At 48.0% G+C, this 27,843-nt stretch overlaps 1 protein-coding gene across 1 annotated transcript; it reads left to right on the top strand.

Moving 5' to 3' along the window:
- Positions 1-137: 137 nt before the first annotated feature.
- Positions 138-27,843, top strand: HABP4 (hyaluronan binding protein 4). The gene is made up of 8 exons (XM_081262795.1): positions 138-621; positions 5,307-5,469; positions 13,169-13,330; positions 13,547-13,615; positions 15,079-15,162; positions 22,209-22,380; positions 25,214-25,396; positions 26,769-27,843. Exons 1-8 carry the CDS (start codon positions 273-275, stop codon positions 26,823-26,825), a joined length of 1,239 nt encoding a protein of 412 aa, XP_081118921.1. The 5' UTR covers positions 138-272; the 3' UTR covers positions 26,826-27,843.

Genomic DNA, 27,843 nt, shown 5'->3' with positions numbered 1-27,843 from the left:
CAGCCGCCGGCCGGTGATTGGGCGTCAGCGCGCACTGGATAGGAAAGGGGGCGTGTCTTCGCACGCTGATTGGTTGTCGGAGGGCGGTGGGGCGGGGCGGGCCGCGGCCACGCCGGGCGGGGGCCCGGAGGGCGGGGCCGGGCGGGGTCGGGTCTGGTCAGGCCGGGCCGGGCCGGGAGGGCGGTGGCAGCAGCGGGATGGGTCCTCGCCGCCGGCTTCGCTGAGACTCGCGCGCGTGGGCTGCCCGCGGCGGGCCGCAGTGCCGCGGCGGCATGAAGGGCGCCCTGGGGAGTCCTGTGGCTGCGGCCGCCGCCGGCGCCGCGATGCAAGAGAGCTTCGGCTGCGTAGTGGCCAACCGCTTCCATCAGCTGCTGGACGACGAGTCGGACCCGTTCGACATCCTGCGCGAGGCCGAGCGCCGGCGCCAGCAGCAGCTGCAGCACAGGAAGCGCGACGAGGCGGCGGCAGCGGCGGCGGCCGCCGGTGGCCGCGGGGGAAAGAGCCTGGCTGGGGCCTCGGGTCACAGGCCCGGCGCGGGCGGTCGCAGGGAGTCGCAGAAGGAGCGCAAGAGCCTCGCTGGAGCGCCGCCGGACAGTCCCGGAGGTGGCCCGCAGCAGCCCGGTAGGCGTCCGGCGGCCCGGCGCCCGAGGGAGGAAGGAGAGTGAGGGGTCATCGCCTCGCTGTGAGACGGGTTCCCTGGGAAGGGGCTCGGGCGGAGCTGGGCGGGGGTGAGGGTCGCGGGGCCGGCAGGCTGGGCGAGGGGTCGGGCTCACGTCCCTCCTGCGCTCTCCGGACCCTGAGCGGAGAGGGTCTGCGGATCCTGCAGCTGGGCCTGCGCAACTCCGGCCAAGTTGCTGGGGCGCGTTGGGGGCGAGCACCGGGCACTCCGGGGGCTGGAGCCCGCAGGACCTCCGCCGCCCTCCGCCCAGCCGCTGCAGGTTGCGGGTCGGGAGCGGCGGAGAAGCCTGATGGGAAGGAGGGGGCGCCGCCGGCCCTGCCGATGGAACGGGAGCCGCGCGGTGGCCGGGCTCGGCTCTGTGACGGAGGGGCCCCAGGCGCCTCTGCCGGTGCTGGTGCGGCGGTCCAGGTGCCGCCCGGTGCTGTCTTCCAGTGCCGCCTGGAGTGTTGGTGGGATGTGTAACTCGTGGTGGACGCGAGGCTGCTATAGGGAAAGCGCATTTAACCTTCCGATCAGAAGGAGCGAGTGCGCTCCCTGGGCGACCGGAGCGGCCACGCGCGGCTCGCGTGGTGCTGTCCGCAGCCCGAGGTCTCACCTGGACTGCGTCAGGGCCTGGGTCGGCGGGCCTCCACCTGTGTCCTCCGTGCTCCTGAAATAAGGTAGTGGGCCTGCGGAAAGACTGTTTGGAAGTGAGTTAGAGTCAGCTTTATTGGCACATTCCTGATAACAATTATGCATCCAGCCCAGGAGAACACTCCTGGTCTAATTACTGGCTTGGAGCTTGCAACTAGGTGATGTTTACCTTTGTGAGAAGCTAAGTTCAGAAACGTGCTTGAGCATCATCAAGTCACTACAATAAAGATGTTGAAAGTTGTAAAAAAAAAATGCTATTGGATATCGCAGTGTCTGACAGTATCAAAACAGTGAGACAAAATATACTGCACGTTTTGTATTATGCTCTGTGTTTTTCTCAAATTCATTTGGATTCATAGGAATAACAGAATTGAGGAAGATCATGCTTTTTAAATGTATTGTTTAACAAATGAAAATATGCTAAAAGAAGTGTGAAACCGCAGTTAGTGCTTTTAATATATTGATTTTTAGCCCTTTTAAAGTTCAAATATATTTTTATTATGAAAAATTCAAAGTCTCAAAATGTAAGAGGTTAAGTGAAACCCCAATTTTTCCTACTGTTAGCACTGTGCATTTATATGCATAAATTTATACACAAAAAAATGTACAGTGTTTTCTATATTTTTCTAAACTTAAATGTTAGAAACTGGGTTGCAACCTACTTCTTTCGCTTGACATTGTAATCTAGTACACACGCTTATAGCTTTTTTTCCTGTCAGTTGTTCACAGTCTAGTCAGTCTGACTTTCGAGCTCTTTATTAAAGATCTTTAGTTGATTTTGTGGTTAGAATGGAATTTTGTCATTGTAGGTATTTTTCAAGAATATGTAATTTCAGGAGCAGACATCTCATTAATTTCATTTATGTAGTTACTGTACTAAATTTATAGTGGGTGTTAGCCACTCTCAAGCGTTGGTTATTAATAGGAACTGAGCTTTTCTACCCTCAACATTTTAATTTTGTTTGAATGTTATAGGTGGAATGCTTAGTATAAATATCAAACAGGTTTGACATGTAATAGAAACACTTATGAATCTCAAAAAATTGTGAAAGTTGTAAGATTTGCCCTAGAGAAACATTGGTTTTTTTTTTTTTTTTTTTTTAAAGAACTTCTGACCTTTTTTTAAATATTTATTTATTTTTTCTTAGTTCTCGGCGGACACAACATCTTTGTATGTGGTGCTGAGGATCGAACCCGGGCCGCACGCATGCCAGGCGAGCGCGCTACCGCTTGAGCCACATCCCCAGCCCAACATTGGTTTTTTGTATCCTGGAGGGTCATAACCCCTTGGGCTAAACCTTGCCCAGTAAATTTGTTCTTGAATCGCAAGAGGGTGTTTAAGCTTTGCTTTTTCCTAGCCTTTCAAAATGGTCTTTGAGCCAAAGCTCAACTTCATTTTATAGTAAATCTTAATGTAAATTTCACTGTGGACTGTTTCTCCTGTGGGCTTGGGTTTATATAAGTAATCAAAGTGCATGTGCCAGCCTTTTATTGGAAAGGGCTGGTGAATTGCAGTGTTTGCAGTACCTACTTGAAGCTGCTGATCCAGCACAGAAAGACAAGCGAGGTGCAGTTGCACTCTTGATCCCTTAGAACGAAGTGGTAGAGAAAAAATGTTTGCTGGTTATCTTTTCCTCTTTGCATTTTGGAGGGAGAATGGAATGTTTTCAGGGTATTGGTAAATTATCCTATCTTATTAAGTAACCAATTGTATTGAACAGTTTTCAATTTATATCCAGAAATGTTGGAAGAGACTATCATAAAATGTGTAATAAATGTAATATTTTAAGTTTTGGATGGTGGAGTCCAAATTTTATTGATATAGTTAAAAAATAACTTAGAGAAAGTGGAAAGTAGGTGGAATAAACACCCACATGCTTCTGTAGTTGGATGGGAGATGTTTTTCTTCCTTTCTTTTATAAAATTTATTTCAGTTGTAAATGGACCTTTATTTTGTATTTATGGGGTGCTGAGACTTGAATCCAGGGCCTCACATACACCAGGCAAGTGCTCTACCACTGAGCCACAACCCCAGCCCCCCCCCCCCTTTTTTAAACTACAGGTTACAAATAGGGGAATCTGAAGACGAATTAAAACAAATTAGGGGAAAGTATTGCTGTTGACAAATGTGCTGAGGTCTGTCAGGTCCTAGGTAGACCTTTTACATTTTTGATTTATTAGTTGATATTCATAATGACATTTTCTCTCTTAAATTTCAAATAGTTGTTCTAATTTTGTTCTTTTGATAATGTATGTTTCTGCAATAAAAGCTTAATGCTGTTTATGATAGTGTCTTTCCCATATCCTAACCATGTCACAAGCTTAGATTGTGACCTCACTACAGAATGCAAATTGGATTCAATATTTCTAGTAATAGGATATTGAAACCATAGCTGATTAGACTTAGATCTGTCATGCAACTTTTTACACTTAAGAAAAATAAAGTAGTAAGTTGTACTGGGTGTGGTGGCACTGCTGGGAGGCTGAGACAGGAGGATCATGAGTTCAAAGCCAGCCTCAGCAACTTAGCGAGGCCCCAAGCAACTCAGCAAGACCCTGTCTCTAAATGAAATACCAAAAGTTGGCGGGTGGTGAGATGTGGCTCAGTGGTTAAATGCTCCTGGGTTCAATCCTTGGTACCAAAAAAGTAGTAAGTGGCACAGTTTTGTGTTACTGATGTTACAGACATGATTTTTGCTTTAAATAAGATCTGATAATATTTACTTGTGTCTAGACCATAAAATTTAGGTAGGGAATGTTAGTGGAAAATGCAATATGTGTATGCATATATTTCTCAATAATTATAGCGTGTATCTAAGTGGGATGAGAATTCAGTTAAAATACACCCATCAATTTGAATAATATTTAATGGCTATAGAATCAATGTGAAGGGTAATTTCTACCAAGAAAAATCGAAGTCACCATAATACAAATTGTACATGGTGTTTGAGAGAAGACCTTTTGAATGCTTGCCACAGCAGATAATCATTCTGGAAAGTGGTCTACGATGTGACAAAGTTCTCCACAACGTGTTTACCAAGTATTAGGTGGCTTTAAATGCAGACTTTGGTTAAAAATTTTAAAGCATCAAAACGAGAGGGGGGTAAGAAAAGGAGAGGGAAGAGAGGAAAAGACTAGAGCTCCCCCAGCATCCTGTCCCTGCCCCAGGCCAGCTGGACTTTTGAGTGCACAGAAGGGATGCCCTCTGAGAACTCTCTGGCTCCTGAGTGATAAAATACCAGATGGGCTCATACTTGGGAGCTGTGGTGGCAACTGTATAAATCCTGTCAGCAGAAAAATCTGTTTTCATTTTGAAAACACTCCAAAGTATGTAAAAATGAAAATCTTAGTAGCCTGTGATTAACCGTAGTTGCCCTGGGCTATGTGCAGTTGGAAATCTGAAAGTACAATCTGGAATGTAGTATATTTCCCCTATAATATTTTGGATGGGGCTTATGATCATGTTTTGGTAAAGCTGATTTTATGAAATATAGTTTATTTAGTGAAGCAAAGCAGTAGCTGTGTCAGAGTTGCTGTGAGATGCCTATATTATAAGGAGGCTTGTGAGGTTTATTTACCTAATACTTTCTAGAATACAAGGGAAAGCATGATTCGTAGCAGTAGTAAAGTTTCATCAAACAGTAGTAGCGTCTCCAGGTGCAGAGGTGCTCATCTGTAATCCCACCCCCTTGGGAGGCTGAGGCAGGAGAATCACCAGCATAACGTGGGCAACTTAGCAAGACCCTGTCTCAAAATAAAGCACCAAAGGGCTGGTGGTGTGGCTCGGCGGTGAAGTTGCCCTGGGTCCAACCCCTAGTGGGCTCCACTCTAGGCAGTGGTAGTATCAGCACCTTTTGTTCATAGAAATTTCTCAGGCTTGCTGGATTTGGGGGTGACCTTGATTTCTAGGAAAATGAGAAGTAAAGTTGCACTTCCCGCGCAGGCGCTGTGGTGGGCGCTGTGTTCAACTGTGCACCTTGATTTTCTGCTGCAGGCCAGAAGCGAGCTCCGAGGAGAGGGGAGCAGCAAGGATGGAACGACAGCCGGGGGACAGAGGTGACGCTTGATAGAGCAGAGCGGAGGCCCTACAGAGAATATCGACCCTATGAGACCGAGAGGCAGGCGGACTTCACAGCCGAGAAGTTCACAGATGAAAAGTACGACTGCGCCCCTCCCAGAGTGGGGACCGGAAGGGCCTTCAGGACACGTGCCGCCTGGGCCTTTCTGTGGTGGCCATCCTGGGGTTATTTTGTCAGTGCAATTGAATCCGATCAAGTGACACGTGGGGGATCCCCCATGGGTCTCACAGATGACCTTATATCGTTGTTCAGGAAATGATGGGCCAGTTACTGGAAAGGGAATGGCTGGCTGGGGAGGTGGCTCAGTGGTAGGATAGTGGCCTAGCATGAAGGAGGTCCTGGGGTCCATCCCAGCATAACCCCCACCCCCAGAAACTGGTTTTGGTAACTATGAAAAACACTCTTATGAAATTACATGGGAGTGTGTTGAACTGCTTAAAATTTCTTTTACAGTTCTAGGCTCGGGAGCTGATTTGGAGCTAGGGGTGTAACTACGATTTTGATTTAGCATTGCTAAACAGATTTAAGCAAATTCCTAGCTCCCTGGGCAGTCAACAGGCTTTCCTGATGAAGTTTGAAGGAAAACCTGATGACATGTAATACTGATCTCTGACCCCTGTATCTTCTCTGGGGAGCACTCTGAGGTAGAAGGTGCACTCTTAGGTCATTCCTGAAGGATGGCAGCACACAGGCATCTGAGCCCCATCTGTACATAGTGGCAGTTATGTATATCTTGTGCTTGTCCTGGTAAGGTGGGTGCTGGCTGCCTAAAGTGCCTAACGGAGTTTAGGTTAAAACAGAGAAAACCAGTGCATCACATTTAAAGGGAAATACACTCATCTGTCAGTATCTCCCAGAGATTGGCTCCTGGGTTCCCAAGGACACCAAAATCTCTAGACGGTCAAGTCGCTTTTATTAAAGGATGTGGTATTTGCAGAAAACCTACACACATCCCCTTGTATACTTTAAATCACCTCTAGATTACCCATAATGTTCAATACAATGTAAATACTTGTGCTGTATTTTTTAGAGAATAATGTCAAGGAAAAAAGCCCGTATCTATTCAGTACAGATGCAGTCTTTTTTCCCTAAATTTTTAATTATTTTTTGTACTGAGGTTTGAATCCAAGAATGCTTTACTACTGTCCACATCCCCAACCCTTTTTATTTTTTATTTAGAGACAGGGTCTTGCTGAGTTGCTTAAGGCCTCACTAAGTTGCTGAGGCTGGCTTTGAATTCAAGTTCCTCCTGCATCAGCCTTCCCAGCCACTGGGATTACAGGTGTGGGCCACCGTTCCCTGAATATTTTTGATTAGAAGTTGGATGAATCTGCAGATACAGAATCTGATTCTCACCCAGGGACGTGGCAGGCTGACCAGAAGAGTGTTCAGTTCAGTGTCAAGGAAGCCACTGTACCTAATCTTGCAGCTTCTTGACTAATTCCATCTAGGATCCTGGCCATTGGTTTTAACCAGAGTACATGGCTTTGTAAAAGTTAGGTGCCTGTTAAAATACCCTCCCACCCACCAAACAACAGCGCAGCAGAGAGCGGTTCAGTCTGAGAGGCCATGCAGGAAGTGACTTTGTCAGGTCTGGTCACCTGCATCACATGCAGAACTCTAAGACAGTGGAGGCCACCAGGCTGAAGAGAGTGACAGAAAAGCTTGATTTGAGACCTGCTGCAGTCTGGCTGGGCACAGAATCACGAGCCACTCAAGCAGGAACAAAACTTTATTTTTGAAAATGCCGCCAATACCCCGTAGGCGTCCTGCAAGCAAGCCGGTCCACCCACGCGGTGGCGTCTCCCGGAACCGGGGCCCAGGACCTCCCCCGGAATTCCCTCCTACTATCCTTCCCCAACCAATGGGAACTCTCCAGGAGTCCCGTAACATGAGTCCCGTAGCAGGACAAGGTGAACAGCAGGAGTCCAATTTCCATATGAATGTAAATCTTAACATAATCATATCATCTCAATGGCTAGCTGGCATCACCTTACAACCGAAAGTGCCATGCATCATATTATTTGGTTGTGGCTCCTAGCAGAGACCTTTTTTATTTTTGCTGATAACATCAAATTTGCTGTGTAATGGCCACAGTCTACCTGTCTATGAAAAAACCTCTTGGGGGCTGGGGATGTGGCTCAAGCGGTAGCGCGCTCGCCTGGCATGCGTGCGGCCCGGGTTCCATCCTCAGCACCACATACCAACAAAGATGTTGTGTCCACCGAGAACTAAGAAAAAATAAATAAATATTAAAATTCTCTCTCTCTCTCTCTCTCTCTGTCCCCCTCTCTCTCGCTCTCTCTCTCTTAAAAAAAAAAAAAAAAGAAAAGAAAGAAAAAAAAAAAGAAAAACCTCTTGGGCTACTTAATTTTGAAACATTTATTTTTTTTACCCCTCACATCAGAGATTTATTCTGTGGAAATAAGGAAATTATAGTTCAAATGCACAAACCTGTTTACCGCCTCCTTTTCAGTGGTAAAAGCATGTAGCCCTTAAAAAGGATAAAGTAAATCTCTATGTGTGACCTGAAAAGATGCCTAAGTGAGCTAGTACTCACAGGTAAGGTGGGACGTGGGAGCGTGGATTCTTCTCTTTCTTTTAAAATAATTTCAGACTTACAAATGTTGCAAGAATTATATGAACAGTTCCCATATGCCCTTCATCTAGATTCCCAAATATTAACTTTTTACCAAATTCATTCTTTCTTTGCACATTGATATGCGCACGCATACACACACACACACACACACACACACACACACAGTTTTTTCCTTTGTCATTTGAGAGAAAGGCTAAAATTACGTATAGTTCCTAAAAAATGGCATAGAGGCTGAAGATGTGGCTCAGTGGTAGAGCACTTGCCTGGCATGCATGGGACCCTGGGCTCTAGTCTCAGCACTGCAAAAACAAACCAAAACACATGATACAGTTATCAAACTCATTAGCATTGATACATGAGTACTGTTATCTAATGCCCTAAATCATGAAATCTACAGACTTTGCTCAGATTTCCCCAATTCTCCTAGCAAGGTTCTTTTAGCCAAAGAGAACATATTTCTGGTTCAGGGTCCAGGAGTGTACATTGTGTGTCACTGACTTTAATCTGGAATAGCCCCTAGTCTTCCTTTATCTTTTATGAACTTTGTATTTTCAAAGATTGTGGGCCAGTTCTTCGTGTAGCACATCCCAAAACTTCAGTTTGTCTGCTTCTCAGGGAACAAGGTTGTGCACTTTTGGCAGGAACTTGGAAATAGTGTGTTCATCTCGTATGTCCTATTAGGAATATGTAGGGCATTTTACTTTCAAGGAAATTTGAATTTTTTCATAAGTCCTGTGATATCAGAAAAGATGTTCCCTGGTTTCTTAAAATATACTCTTCTGCTTAATAAAAGTCCGTAAGATCTTTAACAAAAATAGTCACTTTAGACAATTCAGGAAAAATAAAATAAAATTATAAAAAGAATTAAAACCACTTATTTTGCCACCTAATATGATTACTCTTAGCACTTTAGCCCATTTTCCTGCCACCGTGGTGCTGGGGGTCGAATCCAGGGCCTGGCACATGCCAGGCGAGTGCTTTACCACTGAGCCACATCCCCAGCCCACTTCCTCTCTTATGTACTCATCTACTTTGATGTTAAGATGATAATCATGTACGTTGAGTATTCCATATTCTTTCTTTTCCTCTTGACACATCGGCCTTCTCTTCTTAGAAAGTCAGTACTTTTCCCTGCTCTGTGCTTGCTATGTAATATAACCCTTCCGTAGCGTTAGACCTTTGCTCAGCGTCCGGGCCTCTGCCTTGTAATCCGTCGACCCAGTGAGCAGCTGAGGGTCTAAGTCAGGAGGTCCCTAGATGGAGTCCTGGAGGTCGGGCCCCGTGGGGTCTGTAGCAGAGGCTGTCAGGTGGGTGTCATGTGTCCAGGTCAGGACCCACCTCATGCTTCAGTGCAAGGTGGGACAAGGTGGGACAGTTGTGTCATGTGACGGCAAATAAAATGTGTGTGCTGTGGGAGAGCTGTTGAAAGTGACAAATCACCATCCTCTAGCCTGTCAGTTTATTTTTTCACCAGTCATGTGAGAGCATTCACAGCATTTTCTCCAAACATGAACATAATAAAGTTGGATTTCTTAATTTAATATCGAAAACTAGTATTACCTGGAATTTCTGTGATACATGTTTAGTGGACAGAATTATGGAACCTTGGGACTGCAGTTGTGGCTCAGTGGCACAGTGTTTGCCTAGCACGTGTGAGGCACTGGGTTCGATTCTCAGCACCACATATAAATAAACAAAATAAAGGTCCATCAACAACTAAAAAATATTAAAACAAAACAAACAAGACAAAAAAAAGAATTTTGGAACCTTGCTAGTCTTGAAAGTCTATCTAAAGTCAGCCCTTTCGATTTGTAGATGAGGAAACAGGACCCAGATTTTCAGCAGTGCGTGTGCTGGTGGCAGGTGGCACGGGTTTTATTCTGCCGAGACAGTGCATCTCCCCTGGGGGGTCACACCGTGAGCAGTTCTGGGACTGACTCCCCGTGTGTCTGAGCAGCTGAGCTGAGCTCCGTCACATGGCACACGTAATATCTGGGAGTACAACTGTGGTTTCCAATGCAGTAGGAATTCTTCCTTAGGCTCCAAATAAACTTAATTGAACTCTTAGAATATAGACCATTAAGAAATGTGTCTGCCACTGTCTGGATATATTTTGGCTCTTCCTTTACTGCTAGTCATTTGAAGTCAGTTCCAATTGTGAAAGAGCCACTACTCAGATGTTTAATTACCTTTCCTCCCCTAAATAAGCTTAAGAAAAAGAGATGTGGTACAGTATACCCATAAAATTCACCCCGACGAGCCATTCTGTTGCATTAAGTACATTCCAGGCCTTTTCCACCTTCCACACTGAACCCCTGTGCCCATTAAACACTAACTGATCATTCTCCCTCCATGAACTTCAGTCTCTTTATCTGTAAAACTGGTACTCATGTCTCATTAGGTGTGTTAGCCAGCTTTCCCTTACTGTAACAAAATAACTGAGATAATCCAGGTTTTTTTTTTAACATATCCCCAGCCCTTTTTCATATTTTTATTTAGAGATGTGATCTCGCTAAATTGCTTAGTCTGCTTTGAACTTGTGATTCTCCTGCCTTAGCCTCCCGAGCAGTTTGGATTATAGGCGTGCGCACTGCACGCGGCTCGATCACTCTTATTTTAAAGGGTTTGGGGTGCTGGTATGGTATGTGGATGTCTGTGAGTCAGACCCGATTCCACCACATGCTCTCCATGTATGCTTTTGCTCTTCGTCTCCTCTTAATTTGGGGGTAGACTTTTTTCTTTTTATTGGCTTGTTGAACTTCCTGGCTAAGGATTCACTTTTACTTTCTTTTGTTACTGTTTGAGAACCCTTCTTGAGACACTGACTGTAGTTTAGAATCAGGTTTTATAAAGATTTCTATTTAAGATTTGGCTTGGGGTGGGGGAGGTGTAGACCCAGAAGCTAATGTGGAGAGTTGGATGTAGGATCCTGTTTCTTGTGAGAGATTGGCATAAAAGTAACAGTTGATACTTCTGTGTTTTTTCTTCTTTTTGAGTAAGGAAAATTGTGAGTTTTGTTTATTTTACCCACTACCATATAGTGACTTTTATTGTATTTTATTTTTTTTGGTATGGGGATTGAACCCAGGGTTGCTTAACCACTGAGCCACATCCCCAGCTCTTTTTATTTATTTATTTATTTATTCTAGTTGTTTTTTTGAGACAGGATCTTGCTAAGTTGCTGTGGCTGGCTTTGAACTTGCGATCCTACCGTTTCAGCTTCCTGAGGTGTCGGCCACTGCACCTGGCTCTAATGGCTTTTTTTATTTTAATTTTTTAGTTATAGATGAACACAATATCTTTATTTTGTTTATTCATTTTTATGTGATGCTGAGGATTGAACCCAGGGCTGAGGTAAGCTCTCTGTCACCGAGCTTCAGCCTTTCTAGTGGCTTTTTAATGTAATATTTTATCCATGAAAGTAGGCTGCTAGTGCAGGTATTTAAGTTACTAATACCAATAGGTTGCTTGATGCTAGGACAAGTAGTTTGTGGTTGCTTTAAATGTTTTAAAAATTCTAATTAAAAATTTAAAACTTGGGGGGATGGGAACCAGAAAGACAGGGGAATGAATCGGACACCACTCTCCTGTGTTCATATGTGCGTACAGGACCAGTGAAACTCCACTCATGTCCAACCACAAGAATGGCGAGTCTGGGCTGGGCTGGAGCTCAATGGTACAACCCCCGCCTTGCATGTGTGAGGCCCTGGGTTCCATCCTCAGCACCACATAAAAATAAGTAAATAAATAAAGATATTGTGTCCATCTATAACTAAAAGAATATTTAAAAAAAGAATGGGAAGTTGTACTCCATGCAAGTATGATATGTCATTCTACAGTCACGTGTAACTAAAAAGAACAGATAAAAAAACTGTATTAAAATGTTAAAAATAGGGGCTGGGGTTATAGCTCAGCAGTAGAGCGCTTTCCTCGCACATGTGAGGCACTGGGTTCGATCCTCAGCACCACATAAAAATAAATAAATATATTTAAAAATTAAAAATAAAGACACCACATTTAATAATAAAAAACAAAATTAAAAAAACTTATATTAACCTTTATAACAACAAAAAAGATGTGGTCCTTTCCTGCGGGAGCCTCAGGTCTGGCGGAGGAGGGCGGTGCTGGCGGGTGGCAGGAGGGAGTGGAGGAGTGGCGGGGGTTCTCTTACCTGTGCTTAGGGACTGTGGCAGGAGCCGGGGTCGACAAGGTCATGTCTCTGCCGGGCGGGAGATGTCCAGCTGGAGATGTCCAGGAGGCAGCTGGCCTTGTGGCCTGGAATCGGGGAGGCCCACGTGAGACAGGCCGGTGGCATCGGTGAAGTCACGGAGGCTGTGAGCGGGAAGGGAGTGGCACGCGGTGGCTAAGCCAAAGAGTGCCGGGGCAAGGAGGTGGCTCTCTGGAGCTTCTATGCTCACTGTGGGGTGTGATCTGGAAATGGCTGCACTGAGGAGTGGAGGGGGACCGAGAAACACAGGACTTGGTGCCACATTTGGGTGACTAATGTTAAAGAAACAATTTTTTCAAGGACAGGTTGGGAGAGGGAATCCAGAAAGGTCAGAGGGAAATGACACAGGGAGGTTAAACCAGACCGAGACGATCGATCGGGTTTAACACACAGGTCTCTGCTGACCTTGGAAGTTCAAGAAGCAAGACAGGGTTAAAGTTGGGCTATGGCAGGTCAGTGTTCTTAATGCTAAGTGTCGCCCACTGGCTGTGGGCGAGGGAGATCTGGGAGGGCATGATGTAAAGTCGGCCATTTGTCTTACTGGATGAAATCAGTAAGCAGAGATCAGCACTGGGACAGGACGGAGCCTTAGAGTCTCCTTAGGGATCAGGACGCCCTGCGCAGGTGAGTTCAAGACCTGTCTGGGGTCTGGACTGACCCCCCACTCAGCAGCTCTGCGTGACCTTGACCTTGAGCCAGTCACCTGCCTGTTCTGCATCACTCTCTTCAGGTGTATATCTTAGATTTGCTTGTGAAATTCCACATGTGAGGTCTTCAGAAGGACCCCAGGTGTGGTGGGCACACAGTGAAGACAGGGTGACATTTTATGCCAGCCACCGTCCTTTCCAGTGTACTAGAGCCAGGATGTCCTTCTGGGATTGTTTTCTCAAACAGGTTTTAGACCTTCAGTCCAGTTCTCCAGGTTTTATTGAACCCATGTCTTCCAGACCATTTGACAGGTTTGACCGAGACAGACCTCCGAGAGGACGCGGCGGCCCAAGAGGGGGCATGCGGAGCAGGGGCAGAGGTGGTTCTGGGAACCGAGCTGTCGACACCCTTGACCAGAGAGGGAAACGGGATTTTGAAAGATATGCTGGGAGCGACAAAATGTGAGTCTCCCTAATGCCCCTTCCCCTGCGCGTCCCTGGCAGCGTGGAGCATGAGTGTGCGCTGTGCGGTAGCACTCAGTTGGCTTCTGTTAGTGACCCTTCTGTGGGTTCTCGTGGGAAACTGACCCTGGAACATCTCTTACAATCAGCCTCCTATGACTTAGACCTTGACTGGAGACCCGCTTCCAGCTTAGGGGGTATTCGTTCTTCCTCCAGGGCTCTGAGAACTGAAGACAGCACAGGTGGGTGTGGAGTTCGCACCTGGGGATCCGGTAGAGACACCAGGTAAGTTGCAGACGTGTGCCCTCAGGGAGCCTCCATTTAGATGGGGATTTATGGGTCTTTATTTGCTTTTTAAAATTTTCTTTGAGAATGAAGTCCTCTTGGTTTGTTCTGTGGCCAAGGGAATAAAGAGAAAGTTGTCCTTGAGCCCTGTAGCTGCTGGTGGGCCTTAAGGCTACTGGATGCTTAAGTCAGGGGACCCCCGGGTTGTGATATGCAGCTGTGGGTTCCTGAAGCAGCCTCTACGAGCAGACCACTGCTGTGCCCCTCCCCAGCATTTCACTTAGGATCCTTTTTTGTTTTTTAAAAGTAAAAGATAATCAATCAAATTTTTAAAAACAGGTTTTTAGAGCTTAGAATTTAAAAATTATTTAAATTGAAATGATCTGTTATTACAATTCAACTTATGTAACTTATTTATTTTTATACTTATTTGATTGGTATATATTTAGTTGTAAAAGGACAATACTTCTATTTGTTAATTTATTTATATGTGGTGCTGAGGATGGAACCCACTGCCTCACACATGCCAGGTAAGCGCTCCACCACTGAGCCGCAGCACAGCCCCAGCCCCTTAACTTAAACTTTTAAAGCCCTCATGAAACTTTTTTCCCTGAGGTAGGATTAAAAAAAAAAAAAAAAAACCTGGGTTCTGTCTGTAGACTGTAAAATACTTCTAATGGACATACAGTTATAGCAGTTTACTAAAAGCGAAATTTCTTTTGCTGGGACTTTTAAAACTAATGCTCAGATAGGATTAATGTTCAGACAAGATATGAATTTAAACCCAAGCTATTTTCCCTCATGGGTGCGTCTGGAGGGGATGGCATAGAAAGCCAGGTTGCATAGTGCTGTGTTTCCGGAGCAGTTGTCACGGACTGTCTGAAGTCACACCTGCTCAGTTTGTGGGGTCTGTCTCACCTTGTTAGCATTTTCAAATAGTTTGGTGTGGAATAATCTTATGTTTAATAAATCATTTAATACTTACAGTTTCAGAATTCTTATGGCTCCATTTAATAAACGGAGATAAGAGTTTTGAGTGGGTGTAGTGGTGCAGCAGCTGAGGCAGGAGGATTGCGAGTTCCAAGCCAGCCTCAGCAACTTAGGGAGGCCCTGCCTCTAAATAAAGAATAAAAAGGTCTGGGGAGGTGGCTCAGTGGTTAAGCAAACCTAGGTTCAATCCCCAGTTCAAGAAAAAAAGAGTTCTGAATATTTTTTCCTAATAATTTATGTTTTTTAAATTTTAGATGATTCACAAAATCATTTTTGCCAAAGAACTTTAACCATTTTGCAAGTCATTTACGTGAATAAGCAATTCAGTCCGTTTGGATGTGGAGACCTGAGTGTGTAGCTTCTTGAAGAGTGCGCCCTCGAGCAAAAGGACATGAGCATGTGCGTCTCTGTCCAGATACAGAGAGTGATGTGTGCCTGTACCCTGTGAACAGAGGGCTCTTGCTGTTTTTCAGTGACGCGGAGCTGGCTGCCCCGATGGAGGAGACGGCGGCGATGCAGGAGTCCCAGGGCCTCCCCGAAGAGGAGTCTCCAGCCAAGTAGGGGCTTCTTCCCCCTCCCTTTGGGCCACAGGCTGATTTCCTTGAGAGTCTGGCCTCGTCCCATCACAGCGGGCTGGCCTTGTTCATCTACTCAGGGAACGCGTGCCACAGAATGTCGTCACATGTATTTTAGGGCACAAGGCTGAGGAGCCTGTCCTTGGTGATCTTGCCGTACGTGGCATGGCTTGTGGACCGACCTGCAGGTCACCAGGAGAAGGTTCCAAGGGCACCTACCGCTGTGTCCTCCAGTGCGGGTCTGGCTGGCTCTCTGTGGAGGGTGTCACCTGGCATAGGCTTTGAGTCCCACCTGCTTGGCTTGAGGTGCCTGGGTCACTTCCAGGTTGCATTTATGTGCCTTGTACTGCTTGTATCCAGTTCTTACACATGAACCAAATCTCAAACAAAAACCTGTTGATACTAAGTGTCTCCCGTGTTATGCCAATACAAAATCTGTTCTTACTGAACCTTCTGGAATTTATTAACTTTTATTAGGTTTTCTTAGTTATGAAAGAATCCCCAAATTTATAGCGCCCAGTTCTGATTTCTCAGTTCTGTCACAAGCTGCCTAATGAAGATTTATGACCCTTAATATTTCTTTACTTTTAGCTCTGCATAAAAAATGATGGGAAAATTTATATAAAGCAAGTAAGGAAGGTCCCTGTAATTTGTTCTGCTTAAAGCCTTGTCAGATCACAGCCATTCCAGGGCGTGCCTACCTCCTCCCCCTCCACTTAGACCCCCAAGATGCCACACGTCATTCATGACCGCTCAGGATGTGATGTCGGGGGCGGGGGGGGGGGGGCTCAGTCCATCCAGAAGTTCCACGCTTCCTTAACACCGTTAATAGCAGGGCAGCGCATCAGTCTCCCTGACTATCTCAAAAACTTTTTAAAAACTCCTTGGTTGAATCAACACCAAAGTATACATCCTCCCGGAGTGTCCTGTGTTCCCGTCACTCCTCTCCCGCCCTCTGCTCTCTGTCACTATGTGTTAGTTTGCAGTTGTCATGATTCTGCGTCAGTGCGTCTGGACGGCTTGGACTCTGAGACTTGTCTGCGCTGCTGCGCTCTCAGTGTCTTTCCCTGTGGCCAGCCTGTGCCTCAGAGTCCCCGTGGCTGAGCCTGTGCTGTCGCTCAGACACACCTGTCTGTGTCATCAGGTGGTGGCTGTTTGCATTGCTTCCAGTCTTTGTTACAAAAGCTACTGCAGACATTGGTGTAGACAAGTCACTTGTGACGTCTGCCTTCATTCCTTTTTTTTTTTTTTTAAAGAGAGAGTGAGAGAGGAGAGAGAGAATTTTTTTTTTTTTTAGAGAGAGTGAGAGAGAGGGGGACAGAGAGAGAGAGAGAGAGAGAGAATTTTAATATTTTATTTATTTTTTCTTAGTTCTCGGCAGACACAACATCTTTGTTGGTATGTGGTGCTGAGGATCGAACCCGGGCCGCACACATGCCAGGCGAGCGCGCTACCACTTGAGCCACATCCCCAGACTATGCCTTCATTCTTTTTTTTGTTTTTATTGTTTAGCCGTAGATGGACACGATACCTTTGTTTTATTTATTTATTTTTATGTGGTGCTGAGGATGGAACCCAGGGCCTCTCAGTGCTAGGCAGGGGCTCCACCGCTGATCCCAGCCCCAGCCCCGCCTTAGTTTCTTCTGGATGAATACCTGGGGGTGCAGCAGGGGACTCTAGGTGGCAGGTGGATGTTGACCTTTGTAGGAAACTGCCAAACTCTTCCCAGCATGGTTGCATCGTTATTATTTTCCCACTGACAGTAAATGAGAGTTTAGTTCTTTTGTGTCCTTGCCAGTATGTGGCAGGGTCAGCTTTTATAACTTTTGACCATTGTGGTTTTAATTTGCCTGTCCCTGATGACTGACCATGTTGAGCATCTTTTCAGTGGTCATTTGCCATCAGTGTATCATTTTTAGGAAGGCAGCCTTAATTGGGAGCCACTCCTAGGCTTTTGATGATCCTTAGGGTGCTCAGTGGACAGAGCTGGAATAGACAGATACATAAACATCGTGAGATAAAACACGTTCGTTCAGTACTTGCCGATGAGATCGAGTATGGAGGGTCTTTACCTGACCTTTCTTACGTGTTTCTCCTTTCTTTAAATACTGGGGATCTTGGCGCTCCGTGGTGTCACCCCATCAGGCATCCGCTCCGTACACAGCAGTCACTGTATATAACTCAGTGTTCCAGCCCACACTGCCTTCAGTAACACAGCTGCTGAAAAGTCACTCAGGACAAGACAGCCATCAAATTTGTATTTAAAGCCATTTGAAATAGCCTGTCAATGGCTGTATCACCAGCTTTAACATTTAGGTTAATTTTGTTTCATTTTGCTTTCAAATTATAGAGATTGATTTTCATTTGGTAATCATGTAAAAGATTCACATGTTTCCAAAATTCAGTCTGAAAAACGTGGTATTTTCAACTATTTTCTATCCCTGTTCTTTCCTAGCTTATATTCCAGTTTCGAGTGTGTGAATGTGCATGTGTCACACACGCTCTTGCCTGCCTTTGCACTTCCTGAGTGGTCACACACTGTCCCCCCCTCCTTCCTTGCCAGATCTGGGAGATGCTCCAGTGTATAGACAGCCCTGTGTCCTTGTTGGCTGGTTAGTGTCTGCACGTGATTAACCATAATTTTTCCATCAAGTTCCTCTCTAAGTGGGCTGAGCTATTCCCATAGAGTCTTTTCTTAAGAGCTTTTCATGTTGTTGCCAATTTATGTTTGAGGTCTATTTTAATTCGTACTTTCCTACATTTTGTTAGGAAACTTCTCGAACAGCACACTTTACGGCATTTTACAGGAACCGTCTATTCCTACTACCCAAGCTTTGCAGCTCGGCTCTCTTGTTCCTCTCATCTGTCATCATCAGTATGTTGTGTGGGGCACACTTCACCGTGAACCGACGGCGTCCGTTCTCCTCCCCGTGGCTCAAAGTGCATGTCATTGACGTGTGAAAGTCAGTATTTTTGGTCTGTTTGGATGTAAGGTCTTCACACCATGAAATGTGCAGAGCCCAAGTGCACGTCCCCTGTTGGACGAGGGCGTGTGCTTGTGGGGCCTGGACATCTGTGAATGCAGAACCCTGCCAGGCACCAGACAGTTCCTACTGTCACCCTCACAGGCAGCCGCAGCCGCAGCCACAGAGGTTTTCCACCGCCACTGAAGGCCCTGCAGATGCGCGTCTGGGGCCTATGGTCAGGGTCCTTCCTGATGTCAGCTGCGTGTCTCGTGTCGTCACCCAGTGGTGGCTGCAGGACCCTGAGCATGCCAGCCTTTCGGTGAAGGTGCAGATAGACCCTCCCCCACTCCCTGTCTTCTTTTTTTACTTTTAAACAATTTTAATGAGAGAGAATTATCCAACTATGCAAGTCAGTCACTGTATATAATTCAGTGTTCCAGTATTTTTTAAACTGCGGTAAAATATAATTAACATGAATGGCCACTTTGCATACATGATTTAGTGCTTCCTCACAGCTGTGTGTGTGCAGCGGTCCCCGTCATCTCCTCGTCCTGGGCAAACTCTAGCATCCACCCAGCCAGCTCTGGTCACCCCTGGACCCGGGCATCCTGTGTCCCACCGTTTGGGAGTTCGCTGGTTCTATGCCTCTTGAGACAGGAGCCACCTGCAACCTGAGTGACCCCACGTGGCCCCCACGTGGCCCGGCGCTGTCAGGCTCTGCATGTCACGGGGCATCACACCTCGCTTCTTCCTCTTCTGCGTATTATCTTTAAAAAATTGGTTTTTGTTGTTCTTGGTGGTAAAATACGTACAAAATGTACTGTTTTAACCTTTTGAAGTGCATAGTCCTCATGACATGTACTGCCACCGTGTGACACACCTGTCACCCCATCTCATTCCAAGACATTTCATTGTCCCAGTACCCACTGAGAATTGGCCCGATGTGCTTGGTGTCCTATTTTGTCCCCTGTGGACATTTCAGGTTACTGTGATCCTGCCCAGAAGACACACCTGCCTGTCCAGCCTGACTTCTTTCATCCCTCTAATTCCTTGAGGGCAGCAGGCCCCCTTGCTCTGGTGACATGTGTTAGTATTTTGTTTCTTTTACTTGCCAAATAATACCTTTACAAATGTACTGTATTTTGTTTATCTGTTCATCACTTGTTAGACGTCGAGGTCTTCTCTGACTTTTGGCTACTAATGACCAATGCTGCTGTCCACACTCAGGATGTCTTGACGTGGACATGTTTTGATTTTTCTTGGTATACATTCAAGAGTAAAATTTCTGGCTCAACTGCTTCACTCTACATTTCAGTTTCTGTTTCCCAAAGTGACCACATCATTCCTCATCCCCTGCGATGCGCCTGAGCTCTGATCTTTGCATGTTCCCACCAGCACTTGGGTGTCTCCGATTCTGGCCATCCTAGTGGGTGGCCCTGGTCTGACTCATTGGCATTTCTCTGATGGATAATGATGTGGCACATCTTATTGGCTATTTGTGTATTTTCTTTGTAAAAATATCTATTCAGATCCTCGCCTGGTTTTTAGTTGGGTCTTATGTTAGAATTCATAATCCTTTGTCAGATGATCTTAGATCAAGTCCCTTATCAGATAAATGATCTGAAAATTTCCTCTCCTATTCCATGGGTTTTCTTTTCACTTTCTTGATGGTGTCCTTTGCAGCACAAAATTTTAAAATGTTAATGATGATGTCTTAATTTTTTCTTTGCCTGTGCTTTTGGTGACACAGGAGGAAGCCACTGCTCACTTCAGGTCAGGAAGGCCCGGGCCTGGACTGCGGAGTTTCACACGCTCTCTCTACTGCGTGCAGCAGGGCTCCACTCCCTCCTTTGCATGTGGCGTCCAGTTGTCCTGGCACTGCTGTTGGACAGATTTTTCCTCCTTTGAATTGTCTTTGAGGCTTTTTCTTGAACTCCGAATTCTTTTCTGTTGATCTATATGTCTTTTATTTATTTTTTGCTAGCATGTTTTTAAAAATGATTTTTGCATACCAACTTTGTATCCTACAGGCTTAACTCCTTATTAATTCTCTCCACTAATCTGCAGCTCCTACTGGATTTTCTGTGTAGATGATTGTATTGTCTGCACACACCATGTTAATATTCTTTCTGATTTTATGCCTTTTGCTTCCTCCTCTTGTCTTATTGACTCCCACTGGAATGTTGAGAGGAGACATCTTTGCCTGTGAGTGAGCTTAGGAGAAAAGCATTCATTATCGCTACCATTAAAAAATTACATTTTAGCTGGGCACGGTGGTGCATGCCTACAATCCTAATGGCTCAGGAGGCTGAGACAGGAGGATCGTGAGTTCAAAGCCAGCCTCAGCAACAGTGAGGTGCTAAGCAACTTTTATTTAGAGACCCTGTCTCTAAGTAAAATACAAAATAGGGCTGGGGATGTGGCTCAGTGGTCGAGTGACCCTGAGTTCAATCCCTGGTACCAAAAAAACAAACAAACAAAGATTAAGAAGATTTCATAGTACTTAGTTTACTGGGAGTTTTTGTTAGGAATAAATGTTGAATTTTTAAAGTGTTTTTTTTTTTCTGTATCTGTTAAGATTATTAAATGGTTTTCTTTTACAACTTGCTAATTTAAGGGGCTGGGGCTATAGCTCAGTTGGTAGAGTGCTTGCCTTATGACATAATACCCTGAGTTTAATCCCCAGCACCACAAAAAACAAAAACAAAAAAGAAAAAAACTTGCTGATTTGATCCATTAGTGGGGCTTTTTGTTGTTTTTTTGTTTGTTTGTTTGTTTTGAGACGGTCTCTCGTGTTGCCCAGGCCAGCCTTGAACTCCTGGCTCAAGTGGTTCTCCCACCTCAGCTCCCTAGTTGCTGGACTTCTAGGCAGGCACTGCCATACCCGACCTGTGATGTCAGAGTGTCACATCAGTCCTGCATTCCTGAGTGAGCCCCGTCGTTCTCTTTCCCATGTTTCCTTGGGTTTAGTTACCTAAAATTTGGCTGAAACGTTGTGAAGCACACTATCTATAGAGTTTTTCTTTCTAATAGTGTGTTTTCCTGATTTTGGTATCTAGTTAATGCTAGCTTCTTACAGGGAGTTGAAGAGTCCCCAGAAGTTTCTATTTTTCTGGGTTTGTATGGAATTTGCATTTCTTAGTGTTTATTGGAATTCACAAGTGAAGCCATCTGAAGCTTTTTATTTGTTTGGTTTTTGACCACTGAGCTATATTTCCAGTTCTTTTTTATTTAATTTTTAAAAATTTTGAGTCAGGTCTCAGTGGCTTAGGGCCTCCTAGGCTGGTCTTGAACTTGTGATTCTCCTGTTTCCACCTCCCAAACTGCTGGGATTACAGGTGTGCACCAACATGCCCAGCTGAAGTTTTCTTTATGGGAAGGTTTTGTCTGTGTTTTTTGCTGTAGATTGAAATTTCTCCAGTAGACATGGGGCTGATGAGCCTGGATGCTGAATAGGCTTTGGTATGTCGTGCCTTTTAGGGAATTGCCTACTTCACCTCACTGGTTTGACTTATTGGCACAACGCTGTTTACGTATGCAGCCATTTACCTTTTAACACCTGCCGAGTCTCTATAATGATGTCACCTTTCCTAATTCCTGATAGTGGCAATTTGTGTAGAAAAAACTGGAAGGAGGGTTGCACTTCTCTGTCCTCTCCCAGGACAGACTACTAGATATGCGTACTAGAGACGTGACCAGAATGAGGACGTAGACTGGAAGGCCTGTGTTAGTGGAGAACGTTCGCGGTGTCCCGTTGCTCTTCCCGGGGCTTCTTGCATTTTATTCCCTGTGGTCTCATTTTGTCTGTCCGCCTTCGGGAGGGGAAGTGTGGGTGGTGAGGTGCCATGATCCTAGCATCAGGACGCTACCGTCCCCACATCCCGAGATGCTCTGCAGCCACACGTGAAAGGATGGGACTGAAACAGGGAAGCCCACGATGCAGAGGTGTTTCTTAATTATACCTGAGATCCACAAAAGTGCACTAAACCGAGCTATTTCTTTGCTAAAATAGACATTTCAGTCCCAGTGGCAGTGATTTTCCACGATTGTCCCTCTTCACAGAGTTCCTGAGCTGGAGGTGGAGGAGGAAACTCAAGTTCAGGAGATGACCTTAGACGAGTGGAAAAACCTGCAGGAGCAGACCAGGCCGAAGCCCGAGTTCAACATTCGGAAGCCAGAATCGTCGGTTCCTTCCAAGGCCGTGGTCATCCACAAGTCACGGTACCGAGATGATGTAAGCAGGCACTGGGCTTCCTCCTGCTGTGACGGGCGTTGTGGCCAGGCGTCATCAGGTGGTGGTGGGAACCCAACCTGGTGGCCTGGGATACCCGGCACTCAGGTGGCAGCGCAGGCCCTGCTCGCCTGGAAGTGCTGGCACTCCACACCCTTTGACGACTGACCTTTCCTCTCCCAGGTGGCACAGCTCCTGGACACGCCACTGCAAAGCGTGGCCGCCCGTGTTGTCTTAGACCACGCTGGTCCCCCCTCCCCAGGAGCATTGCGTGTCACTACCGTTGGGACCCACATTGGGAGCCTGGGGCCTGGTGTCAGCAGCTCTGTTCCCACCACCACACTGCAGGACTTTTCCTGGGTGGCAGTGGCCACCGTGGCCTGGAGGGTTGCCAGGGAGGCTCTGGGTTCCGAGCCCCAGTTTGCATGGTTGACACTGAGCTGTTCGTCAGACGCTGGAAGTTGTATGGGTGTCTACAGGTGTTTAGGGATGTTTACAGATGTTGACCAAGAGATAAGCTGGTCGTGGAGTCACTGATTCCATTCTCTTAAAGTTACTGACCTTCAGGGTACACTGAAGCATTCCAGTGGTAGAATTTAGAATCTGTCACCTGGTCCCTGTGTAGATGACGGCGAGGAGCATTCACTGATTTTCGGTAGAAGCTCCGGATGCTGTGGGTTTGTCTGTGTTAGCTTGCCGTCGCTGTGACTGGGAGTTGACAAGCTTGGCCCAGGTTCCAGAGTTCCAGTCCGTGGTTGCTTGGCCTGGTTCAGCCCATCCCTCTGGTCTCTGGTGAAACAGAACATCATGGTAGAAACAGAGGGCCAGGGGACAGAGACAGGAAGGGCCAGGACCCCAGGGTCCCCTCCAGCAGCCCAACTCCCTCCCACTGGGCCCCACCCCCTCCCAACAGCACCACAGGCGGGTTTCTGAGCCTGTGCGGGTCATTTGAGATCTGGACCATCACAGTTCCCGTTTCCTTGGGTTGTGTTCTCGGAGGTACCACTTTCTGTAGAGGCCCTTCATGATGCAGTGTCCCCGCTGCCCATGTTGGTCAGCCCCAGATCTTCCACCAGAAATGGCTTTTCCAGCAGGAGGCCAGAGCAGCTCCTCTCCTGGAGACCTCTGGACGCGTCTAGGAGGTGCGTGCAGGCCCCGAGCTGGCCGGCTGCCTCTTCACCTGCTTTCGTGGCCCTTTTTGTCCTGAGCACGTAGATAAAACTTGGCACAAGGGTGCCAGGGGCTGGGAGACAGGCAGCTGCCACCCAGGTGACCAGAGACCTCCTCCGCCGACCCCGATCTGCCTGGCTCCCGAGGCCACTGGGGTATCAGGGCAGTGGGTCGGCTGAGTCACTGCGCTTGGCCTCAGTGAAGCCCTTGACCCTCTGGTCCTTGCTCACCGTGTGGCCTTGTAGATTCCAGCCAGAGACTGTTCTCGAAGCAGCCCAAGCCCAGCCCTGGGCTGCTGAGAGGCAGGAAGCCTGGGACAAGACCTCACGTGTGTGTGTGTGTGTGTGTGTGTAACTCTGTGGTCTGTGGAGGAAGCCCCCAGAGGAGGCTCGGCCAGGGCCAGACAGCAGGGAGCTGGCCTGGGCCCTAGGCGGAGCTGGCCTCGCTCTGTGGCGAGGGCCTTCACACCAGGAGCCCCTGAATGGCCGTGGTGCCGATGGGGATGTCTTCCAGGGGGGCAGGACTGGACTCCTTCCCGGTGTGCAGGGCGCCCGCCCAAGTTGTTCTTGCCTTCCCCTTTTTAAAAGGCGTCCACCCACCCCAAGCCTCGACACTGTTTTAATCTGAAACCCTGAAGGAGATAACCGTTTCAGAACCTGAAGTCTGTCATGCACATGTGGCCCAAAGGAACCAGAGCTCTTGCGGAAACCCCAGTGCATTCTGGGGCAAGCTGCAGGAACACCGAGCACCGGGGCTCTGGAGAGTCCCTCCAGGTCCGGGGCACGTTGCTCTTCCTGGAGGGTTAGACTTGTGAATTGAGGCCAAGTCAGATTTGGAGGAGATTCACTGTAGTTTCTTTTAAAAGACAGAAACGTAGAGCGTGTTAACAAAGCAGTTCCTGAACGCAGGTTTTGTGCAGCACCAGCAGCGATGCTCAGGTGACCACACTTGGTTGTTTTACAAAATTCCCACACATTTGGAGTCAGAATTTCTCATTGTAAGTTGGGTGGTTCTTAACACAGTACGTGTCCAGTCAGTGCCCATGTCGAAGGGACTTTCTGTTTTTTTTTTTTTTAATATTTCTTTTTTAGTTGTAGTTAGACACAATACCTTTGTTTTATTTTTATGTGGTGGTGCTGAGGATGGAACCCAGGGCCTTGCATGTGCTGGGGGAGCACTCTACCACTGAGCCCAAACCCCAGCCCCTGAAGGGACTCTCTTTATCAAGTTCTATTCGTGGAATAGATATTTTCCTTATTTATCAAAGTAATATTTGTGAACAAATAAAACAAACTATGCAGAAATTAAAACCTTGGCCTCAGCCAAGTACACTTAAACCACTCCTATTGATTGCTGTTGGTCACGTCAGACCTCACGTCCTCACCACACTCACGGAGATTTAATCTCACATGAAATAACAGTAGGTTCAAAGAGTGAGACTCCTGAGACTGTGGCGTGCACAGGACTCACCGAGCAGGAGCCAGAGCAGTGCCACTTTTGTCCAGTCCTGCAGCCCAGGGACAGGGACACACTGCAGGGATGGCTCTTCCCAGCCCACAGTGGCACCTTAGCTCCCAGGGCGTATACAGGAGGTGCGCTGTCCCTTGGACACCGGCCAGGGGACCCCGTGGACGCTGTGCATGTGAGATGCTGGCGTGTGTTTCAGATGGTGAAGGCTGACGAGGATGAGGCCCACGTGTTCCGGAAAGCCGCCAATGACATCACGTCCCAGCTGGAGATCAACTTTGGGAACCTGCCTCGTCCTGGGCGCGGAGCCAGAGGTAGCAGCCGGGGAGGCCGGGGAAGGATCAGAAGGGTGGAGAACTATGGCCCCAGAGCAGAGGTGGTGGTGAGTGTCTGGCTGTGTTGCAGCCCTGGGTGGCCTTCTGAGGGAGGCAAGGGCACCGGGACGCGCTGAGCCCGCCGTGGTGACTTTGGAGGGTGTCAGTTCTGCAGCTGCCTCTCCTCTAGGCAGCATGGCTGACGGGAGGGCGTCTGGGAGGGTGAGGGAGCCTTCCAGAGGTCAGTCAGGAGCAGAGCCTCTGCAGCCCTGGCCCTGGCCACTGCAGGGAGCCCCAGTGTCCTCTGGGGCCTGCAGGAACCTTCCCTCCAGCGAGCGTAGGCCAAGACCTTCCGGCCTGACCCCAGACCACCGGGCAGTGCTGTCAGGCTGGGCAGAAGCCCCCGGGCCCTCTGTGGGGGGCTCTGTCCCCACTTCCTCCCTGCTTGCTCGGAGCGCCTCCCTCTGCACGTCCTCCCGGGCCTCAGCGTGCTGATCCGCCTGCTGACCTCAGGGAGGTCCAGCCTCCCTTCCTCCAGTTTAAGCCACATCTCCTCCTGGACCAGCCAGGGCCTGGGACCAAGGAGCTTCTTCTTTTGGGCATTGTCTCCATTTGCAGTTGTAGCTCACTGGTGGCCACGGATCGGCCTCGCCAGTGGACAGAAACCACGTCTGCTCACGATGGTTCCCCAGTACCACGCACACGCTCAGCATGTCCTAAGTGTATTCTGAACACACACGGACACCCAGGGTTGAGGCTTGTGGCTGGCCTGGGCCACCTGGGCCCTGCTGGCCTGGAGCGGTGCTGGTCTGAGCCGTCCTTGGGCCCCCTGAATTCCCTGCAGCCGCCCAAGGATCCTTCCTGCAGAAGTGCCTGGGTTTTTTTTTTTTTCCTCTAAATGCAAAAACATGCCTTTTGTTTTGGGTGCACTTGAGGCCAGGTGCACGTTAAGGTCCGTTCTGGGAACAGCAAATACCTGGCTCCTGTCCAGCGGCAGAGTCTAGCCTCCACCCTGAGGCTTACCTCAGGGAAACTTGCCCCACTGCTTTGGACTGGAGGTCCCTGATGGGGCCCAATCTCCAGGGCATCTGACCGAAGGTCTCAGCCTTCTCGGTGTCTGTCCCTAAGGCTGTGAGCTCCTGGGGACAGACGCTGCCCTCGCCCGTCCTGTGTGGGCCTAGCGGGTAGCACATGTTGACTGGATGAAGTTCATACCAGATCCTGACTTGGCAGGAAAATGGGAGGCACCCCCACCCTGTGCAGGGGTGTCAGAGGGGAGCTCAGATGCCTGCCCAGGGTGACCCCGCCACCTCCCCTCGGCTCTGCCCCCCAGGGTGTGTGCCAGGGCCCCACTACCCGCTCCTGTCATATGGGGCTCCTGGTGCCAGCCACAGGGGACGGTGGGAGGGCACACAGCCTGACCTTTCTCTTCTGCTCTAGACCCGAGACGTTGCCCCCAACCCCGACGACCCTGAAGACTTCCCTGCTCTGGCTTGAAGGAGCCGTCCCCTGGCAACCTGGGGCGGCACTGGAGGACCTATGAAGAGACTTTTGCTGTGGGAAGAGTCAGACTCTAAGAACAATAGATGTTGCTTTCCCGTGTCGTGTGACTGGCACTTTTCTGGTCTGGGGTGCGGGCCCAGGAGTCTCCCCGCACTGGAGCGCAAGTTCCCGCTCGAGTTGGGTTAGGCGGGCACTTTCCCAAGGTGAAGGCGGCTATTTTTTTATTTAAGGACTCCACGTGAAGTTCAGGAATACTGTGTAAACCGTGTACATGCCGTGTCCAGCCCCCAGGGGTGCGGGGAGCAGACACACTGTCAACACCACCTGTCGTTCCTTAGTGAGCTCTGTAGGCAGACCCCCGAGTCCCAGGGACACTCAGAACTTGAGCTACAGAAGAGTCCCAGCCTCACGTGGACTGTCCACTTGTAAATGTTCTACTCTCCTCAACTCCTGAGTTCTGGTTTTCATTTGACCAGTGACTTAAACAGCTATTATGCAGCCAGTGGTCACCATCAGTGACAAATAGCAGTATTGGTTTTTTAATGGTCATTTAAACTACCTCGTGGTTTCCGTGTGTCGCACACACACTCATTTAGTGTACCTGTACGTGGACCTTTAGTGTCTGGGGGGTTTTTAGGATGAACGTTGAGTATGCGACTTAAGTCCTGTAATTTAACCCACCAATGAAGTGACTTCCTGGCAAGAGAAGAGCACAGCCTCCCCTCATAACCAGTGTCAGAATCCCACAGCTGCGTGCCCAGCGCCCCCAGGCAGCCCTGAAACACTCCTGTTCTGACCCCGTGCTGGCCTGTCACTCGGGTGAAGTTCGGCACTCGCTGGAGTCCCACCCTGAATGTGGCTGAGACCCAGGGCCCGCCAGGCACCAGCAGGGCCAGCCACTCCACAGAGGGGACGGGGTCCAGCCTGTGCTTGGGATGACTGGAGCGCTGGCCCCAGGTCTGGTGGCTCTGAACTGGACCAGGTGCAAATAAAGGTCGGTGTTGCCTCTGAA

This window comes from Spermophilus citellus (genome assembly GCF_964194105.1).
Source record: "Spermophilus citellus genome assembly, chromosome: 12".
NCBI lineage: Eukaryota > Metazoa > Chordata > Mammalia > Rodentia > Sciuridae > Spermophilus > Spermophilus citellus.
The sequence above is the reverse complement of the archived record's forward strand: the minus strand, read 5'-3'. Positions and strand labels throughout refer to the sequence as shown.

Bases quoted from the DNA above. Each gene is read 5' to 3' on its own strand.
- HABP4 (XM_081262795.1), top strand. From the start codon at position 273: ATGAAGGGCGCCCTGGGGAGTCCTGTGGCTGCGGCCGCCGCCGGCGCC. The intron at 5,470-13,168 runs GTACGACTGCGC...CATGTCTTCCAG, and splicing joins GAGAAGTTCACAGATGAAAA to ACCATTTGACAGGTTTGACC. The intron at 13,331-13,546 runs GTGAGTCTCCCT...TTCTTCCTCCAG, and splicing joins TATGCTGGGAGCGACAAAAT to GGCTCTGAGAACTGAAGACA.